This window comes from Zea mays, chromosome 5, assembly GCF_902167145.1.
Source record: "Zea mays cultivar B73 chromosome 5, Zm-B73-REFERENCE-NAM-5.0, whole genome shotgun sequence".
NCBI classification, from domain to species: domain Eukaryota; kingdom Viridiplantae; phylum Streptophyta; class Magnoliopsida; order Poales; family Poaceae; genus Zea; species Zea mays.
In genome coordinates, this window is record NC_050100.1 from 71,794,850 (window position 1) to 71,802,987 (window position 8,138).

At 47.1% G+C, this 8,138-nt stretch overlaps 1 protein-coding gene and 1 long non-coding RNA gene across 2 annotated transcripts; one reads left to right on the plus strand and one right to left on the minus strand.

Moving 5' to 3' along the window:
* Positions 1-1,314: 1,314 nt before the first annotated feature.
* LOC118472024 (uncharacterized) lies at positions 1,315-1,914 on the minus strand. The gene has a single exon (XM_035959074.1). It carries the CDS (start codon positions 1,912-1,914, stop codon positions 1,384-1,386), a length of 531 nt encoding a protein of 176 aa, XP_035814967.1. The 3' UTR covers positions 1,315-1,383.
* A 1,213-nt stretch (positions 1,915-3,127) lies between these two features.
* On the plus strand, positions 3,128-3,815 carry LOC109939497 (uncharacterized). Its single transcript, XR_002261961.1, has 3 exons — positions 3,128-3,317; positions 3,402-3,506; positions 3,599-3,815. It is a non-coding gene; the product is annotated as an uncharacterized lncRNA (long non-coding RNA).
* The last annotated feature ends 4,323 nt before the right edge of the window (positions 3,816-8,138 follow it).

Sequence of the window (8,138 nt, forward strand, 5' to 3'; positions counted from 1 at the left end):
CATGGTCGCTAACCCCGCGATCACGGGGCCCTTCTGTCAGGGTCTTCCCTATCCCGGCTCCGATGCACCACGCGCGCAGGTAATGGACGCAATCCTCGCTACCGAACCCTGCAGACTTCTACCGTCCCGGGATATAAATTCGGAGCTGAAATCCTTGCCCCTCTCACCTAATCAACATATGGTGGGGCTGAGAACCACCACCATCCCATAGAGAGATAATAACGGGGTGTTATCGTCGCAGCGGGCGATGCCAGGGAAACCATCGCTGATGGAGGAGCACGGTCACCATCGATCCTCGATTTAGTCGTTGGGGGTGTGGAATTTGGGCCTTGTCGGGCCGAGCTGATGGTGGGCATGATCTTGGTTGGCAAGATTGGGGGCCAGAACACCTTGAATTCTCCACCAACGCCAGCGCTCTATCGAGGATCATCCCACTCGCGTGGGCAGCCTCATCGGCACTTCATCTCCCGTAAAGATACTCACACACGAATTGCCCTACCCTCTGCTTCTTGTAGAGCCATTTAGGTTACATGATAGAGCCCTGCTGCGCGGATTGACGCTTTCTAGCCATGGCGCCGCCTCAGCAAACATGGTGTCGCCGTCCCTAGCTGCTATGTTCCGCCGTCAGGTTGGTGGGGAGAAGACATGTTTGCATCGTCTGATTCAACTTGTGCGACCGCAATTAGATGTGAGGTACCCTTTCGACCAGGGGTGATCTGGGCCATTGATCGGTAATCGAACGGACAAATCAGAATGGTGGCGTGGCGGGTGTGTGGCCTTGGATCTGGATCCGATGGCTCAAAATGAAGTAGGATGTGAGGGCTGTAATGATCTAATCTCGGCTATAAGATTTATGGCGTGTTTGGTTAGGGGATTGGCTCCATCCGGAATCAGCCGATCCGGAATGGATTCATTCCTCACAGGATTGGATGGTTCTTTCTTTATGTTTGGTTAGAGAAATGAGGTGAATCCATTTTTTGTTTGTTTTGAGGAAGAAGGTGAATCCATTTTTGTTTGTTTTGAAGAAGCATGTCATCAAGCGACGCTCAATCTGCTTTCACTCACCACACCAAAAAGGTTGCATTTTTATCCAACATACATAAAAACTGAAAGTTATAACATAGATAAAACTGAAAATTGAAACTTGTATCTTAACAAGTACTTATCCAGCATACAATTTCATCCAGCATTATCCAACATACATTAAAAACTGAGAATTTATCCAACATACATATTCAACATTATCCAGCATACAAATAAAATTGAGAAGTTATCCAACATCCATAACAATGTTCAAAGAGAAGTTACATAGACTCCATCCATCATAGAAATAACTAAAAAGTTTCAGACACAAGTTTTAGGCTAATCTGCTTTTTTGATGCATCAATCAGAAAGATGAGTCTTGATGTACCTAGACACCCATACCATTTGATCATCTAGTCCCATCTCTAGAAAGGCATAAGCAAGGGCTGGATTCTCACACAAGTAGCCATAGTAGTGTGCTATATGTTCTCTTTCAAAAACAGGAATCTGTTTCATCATAGTCCATAGGTTGGGTGGGATTATCGGACGTGGTTGTGGTGCTGACTGCTTGATTGCATCTGAAAGAGTCTTAAAAGCTTCAGTGACAGTGCATATCAATGGATCCTCATCTTCCATCATCATGCGCCCTCTCTTCCTTCTTGCACCACTTCGAGTAGATGAGTCTCCACCATCACGAATTGGACCACTTGGGTTCAATGATTCTCCACTATCACAAGTTGGACTTGCATTGTTACTCTCATGACCAGCCAAGTCTCCAGAATAACCCACACCATATGTACCTGCACTTTCAGATGTGTCGAAACCTAGGGGATCACTGGTGCATTTTGCAAATAGTCCAGTTGCTTGATGATTCCCAAATATGACAGCCATGTAATGGTAGTTCTCAAGTGGCTTGTTGAAAAATTTAGCTTCAGATGGTTTTTTCTGAAATAATGTATAGATTCAAATTAAACAATATTGTTTACAAAAACTGTAAAATCTGAAATAGCTATAGCATTTTGTAGACACAATAAAACAGATTATAGTAACAATAAAATATAAATTGTAAAACAGTAAAACAGCTTACAAGTAGTTCCCAGAAACAAAATCTGGGCAATAAAACAGCTTACAAGTAGTTCCCAGAAACAAAATATAAATTGTAAAATAGTGGCAAGCAGTAAAACAGTAAAACATAATTCATCACAGCTGAAGAAGCTTCAAGTAAAATAGTAAAATAGTAACTTGAGAACCAGAAACTTGAACCTGAAATCTTTCCTTCACCACTTTAGCACATTGATTATAGTGCGAGCTTTTGAATCCTTTGTCTACTCGAATTCCATCAGCAACCAACTGGGCCAAATATTTCAAAGCACATGCAGACATTTCTTGTGTCCAGAAAATTTGTGGTTGGGACCTTTGTTCAATTTCTTGGACATCATCCATCTCCCTACAATATTAGAACATTTGAGAATATAGATCACATCTAAGCAAATGAGCAAATAGGAAAACAACAAAATATCTCACATCCAAAGAATGATGCAACTTTTCAATTTATGATCTAATTTTCTTGTACATGGGAAGCTGCTCTAGTTTCCCACATCCAATTTGCAAGTTGCTGCCTCCACTGAACCCATTGTCTGTTTTCTTGTACTTGCTCCTGATGGGAACTTGTTGAACTAGAAGGTTGGTTTGTTGTCCATGCTTCCTCAGGTGGGAGAAAACAATCTGCCCCGTGCGATAATATCCAATTGTGGAGGATGCAACATGCAAGAACAAAATCTACTTGTGTTTTGAAAGGAAAGAAAGGTCGAGCATCATCAAGAAACTTAAAACGGTTCTTTAGGGATCCAAAGGCACGCTCAACAGTAACCCGTAGTTGTGAATGCCTTAAATTAAATAATTCCTTCTCATTTTCTGGCCTGTTATCATTACCCCACTCTTTTAAGTGGTATCAGACACCACGAAAAGGTGGTAAGAACCCTGGCTTTGCACCATAACCGCAGTCAACTAGGTAATATTTTCCTACAATACCATGACATTCATTAGAGAATGATCTATCTTTTGGTGGGTGCATATTGTAGACATTCATTAGAGAAGATTACCTTCAGGTACAACGAGACCATTCTGCCTTTGTAAGGCATCAGCTAGAACGACGGCATCATGTGCCGAACCCTCCCAACCAGCTAGCACATATGTGAAGCGAAGGTCAAAGTCTACCGCGGCCATCACATTTTGGGTTGTGAAACTCTTTCTACCTCGAAAAGCTGCCTCACGAGACTTGGGGACACTAGCTCGTATGTGTGTACCATCAATTGTGCCAATACAATTCTACATTATAATTTTGACTTGATGAGAAATAAGAATACCATTATGTGCAGGTCAAAAATAATTTTAGTGTGCCTAGACCATACCTCAAAGTAAGGATACCATCGAGGATTTCCAAGGATTTTGACTGAAGTTTCAAGAGATGGAGGCCTAATAAGGTCATCACGAAGTTCACCGATAGCACGAAGTACTAACTTAAAGCAGCGACTGACAGTTTCCCCTGATCTCTTGAAATTTTTTCCTACAACAGCATTCCTCTCGTTGTGACCAATTGTGTGAAGGAACATTGCTACTTGTTCCTCAACACAACAATGGATACTATCAGAAAGAAGGCTTCTTTGTTTCAGTGTATCACACAATAAAAAGAATGGTGCTCTCCTCAATCTTAGCATGCGCAAACAACTCGTATCATCTTTATGGTAAATACTAGAAAGGTAGTCATTTCGTTTCATTTCCATATCAATCATTGGGGCATACGAAATCCGTTTCCTTTTCATCTTCCTCCTCACAATCAGAATATAATAAAATGTAGCGGCGGCTGGAGCAACAACTTTAATAATTAAAGATCTTCTTATTTCATTAGCATCCATCTACATGAAGTTCAGAGAGCTTTAATACATAAAAAGACATACACATGATTGCATATGCATAATTTACAGTCTAGCTAAAAAAATACAGAATAGACCCAGCCCAATAGAGAATAGACAAGAAACAATACAGAAAAAAAGATGAAAATAAACATAACAGATTAGATTGTTACCTTACGCTGGTGATGAGAGAATTAAAGACCAAGATATGTGTAAAGAGAGAACTAAAGACCTGCAAGAGAAACAAGAAGAGAAGATTGGTAAGAAACTGAATAAGCATGGAATGTATGTGAGAAATGGTATATCCTGTTTTCCTGATATACTCTCAAAAAGGCTGAAAATACATATTCGTTCAAGAAGGTGCTCGCCATGCTCGCCTCCACCGACCACGGTATGCATGTATACGTACATATAGCCAGCAATTACCCACATACTACATACATAACTATGGAGGAATCTAGCTCCGTGGCTTCTAAAAAATACATTTGTCTCTAACATAGATGTGCGCGGCTCAGGTATGCTGGTTTTGTGTGGACTGATAAATAAGGCTCAGGTAAGCTGGTTTTGGAAGACAGGTTCAGCGCTGCTTTCGGCGTTCAATTTGGCACTGATACTTCCGTATCTCCTTTGCCCTGAACGGATGGACCTGTGGCGCGAGACAAGTGCGAGGGCAGCGAGGTCTCCAACGGCACAGGATAGACAGAGCAATTCGGAAAGAATCTAGAGGCGGGATCTGCATCTGAGTGCTCGATGAATTGCTGCAGTGACTCGTTCCTGCAGGCTGTCAGCTGGGTTCCTCCAAGCTCTGTGGTGTCGGCTGTGGCGCCGAACTGGTAGGAGTCGAACCCGTCGAACATGGAGAGGCAGACGCGGGAGAGGAGCACGTAGCGGTAGTGCCCGGCCTTGGAGTAGGAGACGCTAGGGTAGACGAAGGAAGCAGTCACCGGAACTGATGGCTGGCCGGGGAGGAAGAAGCGAGGGCGAGATCAAAGAGCAGGGAGAGGAGGTGGAGGAGGGAGCTCACCAGTTGACGGATCTGAGGTGCGACGCCTAGATCTGGTAGTGTGAGGAGCGGCGGTTGGGTGAGGAGGGTCGCTGTCGCCTCTGGGAGCCGCGTCGCCGCCGCGGAGAGATCCCCTCAGAGCTGCCCCACCACCGCCAGGTGCGAGATGCGAACGGGAGTCAGCTCATCCGGTTGATTTGGAGGAACGAGTCGCTGCTAGGGTTCTGTTGTATTTTGGAATGAGTGGATGACGGATGAGTAGACTCCGTGACGCTATCCAAACGATTTTGTAGGCTCGGATACAGGTTCGGATCACTCTGGATCCATGCCGTGCTGCAAACCAAACACACTGTTAGATCCTACGACTAGTATTGGACGGTACCCTTCAGACACCACTGTTTGCATAAGAGCCCCTGGGTCTTTGGGAAATCAACCCGCGGTTCTCTCAGGTTCAAAGAGCCTCGCAAATAAGTCCTAAAATTTGTAATCAGACTCTTGTACTTACAGAGAATCATGTCCGCCATCCACTAGGGATTATAATATATATAAAACGAATCTGAAAATGATTTTAGGTATAAGAATAATTCTAGAAACTATGGAAAATTCATAGCTCTTGCATTTTAACTCCAAATTACTCCGTTCAAATTGTGTTAGCTTCACAAAAATATTTTCTATGCAGTAACACCAATATTTGTAACATATCCTATAGTTTTATAATTGGAAATGGTTTAAACCAAGGTTTAGTAGATTAAGCTCGCTGATCAGAGTAACCTATTTATAATTATAATCTAACTAAATATGGTTTGTAATCAAGTTATAACCTATACTAATGATGAATTGGTTATTTCTTTGCAATATGTTTCTCGCATAATTTATAACATAGGGGATATTATTACCATTTAATCACCTACAAATTTCTGGAAACCATATCTCTTTAACCAACTCCGATTTTAGTAATTCTCAAACCTACGCTCTCGTAGTATCGCGTAGAATATTCTTACGTTGTTTGTTCTCATGTTTGGTGTACTGTTATTTTTATGTACTGTCGGGTACCGTAATTAGGGGTACCCCCAATGCTCCTTAACCTGGCTGGAAAACATCCTCAGAACAAACCGAAAAGACTGATAGGCACGGTTCAAGTCAAGGCCTCGTCTACCAAGGGACGTGATCTCATCCGAGCCCAGCCTCGGGCAAGAACAGTAGTCCCGGACGGATTCACGCCTCGCCCGAGGGCATCCTCAGGCAGTGGGCGCACCCTCCGCTCGCCCGAAGCCAAGCTCGGGCAAACTTTGTCGTGCAGCGACCTCGCCCAAATCGCCTCACCAACCGACCGTATCGCATGCGCATTTAATGCGGGGATCGCCTGACACCTTATCCTGACACGCGCGCCTTAGTCGGCAAGGTCGAAGTGACCGTAGTCACTTCACCCCTTTACTGATCGTTCTGACAGGAAAACAACACTATTCACCCCGTTCCGACTACTGTGCCAACCACCAGGGTAAAACTAACGACAGTAAGTCACGACCTCCCCCGAGTTCAGCCTCGGGCGCAACAGGGAGCTCCGCCTCGCCCGACCTCAGGCCTCGGCCTTAGGCTCGGCCGCGGGAGAAGGTCTCCGCCTCGCCCGACCTTAGGCCTCGGCCTCAGGCTCGGCCGCGGGAGAAGGTCTCCGCCTCGCCCGACCCCAGGCCTTGGCCTCAGCCTCGGCCTCGGGAGAAGGTCTTCGCCTCGCCCGACCTCGGGCCTCAGCCTCAGCCTCAGCCTCGGGAGGAGTCACATCCTCGCCCGACCTCAGCCTCGGCCTCAGGAGAAGTCTCTGCCTCGCCCGACCTCAGCCTCGGACCGACTATGCCACTAGGGGATACATCATTACCCTACCCCTAGCTAGCTGACCCATGCTACGAAGGAACAAGACCAGAGTCACATCAAACTACTCCAATAACAGGTAATGATGGTTCCCCGCGTGCGTCCATGACGTTGATGGTTCTCAGCTCCCTACGGAAGCAAGGAAACGTCAGCAGGATCCATGCCGCACCGCCAGCTGCGCTTCTACGGGGCTCAAGCACTTCACTGACGGCCACATTAGCATGTACATAGGGCTCAAGCACTTCTCCGCCGGCCACGTTAGCACATAGCTACACCCCCATTGTACATCTGGACCATCTCCTTGTATCTATAAAAGGGGATGTCCAGGGCCTTCCTAAGGGGGGCGGAGAAAGAAGGGCGAGCAGAGGCAGGCAGAGCGGGAGAAACGCAGAGGAGGCTAAGTCATACAGCTCACCTCAGGGCCGGACCCTCTCTCTCTCTCTATCTCTCTCTCGCGACGCTTGTAACCCCTACTACGAGCACCCCGGTGCAAGATAACATAAGCCTCATCCTCCGTCTTGTGTTCCATCTTGCATCGACCCATCTGGGCAGGGACACGCAGCGACAAATTCACTAGTCGGTTGACGGTCCACGCGGGTCCGAAACACCGACAGTTGGCGCGCCAGGTAGGGGACTGCTGCGTGTTAACAAACACTTTCCCGTTGAGTTCCAGATGGACAGTCTTCAGCAGCCTCTTCAGCCCGGGACGGTGCTCCACTTCGGGAGTCTCAAGTTCATGTCCGCCGACGGCAGCTACGATATGGTACTCCTCCCCTCGCAGCACGACAACAACGACGGTCGTCGGCTCACCCGGCGGCGGCGAACTCGACGGCGGCATCTCCCCGCGGCAGAAGAGGAACATCCGGGTTTGCCCCGCCACCCTCCTCGCCGGAGGAGGAGAAGACGGAGCAACCATGGCCAGGCACGAGGCGGCACTTCGTCGGCTGTCGGACCAGAGCGAGCCGACGACGCCGGCACCCCTGCGGGGGACATGTCGGGTGTCGTCCTCGCACCTGAGACAACGACGGGTGTCGCTTCCCAGCAACGTGCCAACCCCAAGCGAACTGATGACGCCGGCACCCTTGCAAGGGACTTGTCGGACGTTTGTCTCGCACCTGAGATAACGATGCACTCCATCCCCGATGCGACTTCACCACCATCCATCAACCAGGAGGTAACATCAGTTTTCCATTCTGTTCCCTTTAGATTCAGCTTCGATCCACCAAGAGACCCCGCTTCAGTGAGCGCTTTCGCAAGGGCATATCCTGACCTTCCAGGGTACCATATGTGGTCAACCTGGGACCGACTGACGGCCGTCTCAACCTACGGACTCG

Excerpts from the sequence above, each read along its gene's own strand:
- LOC118472024 (XM_035959074.1), bottom strand. The coding sequence starts at position 1,914 with ATGGCTGTCATATTTGGGAATCATCAAGCAACTGGACTATTTGCAAAA.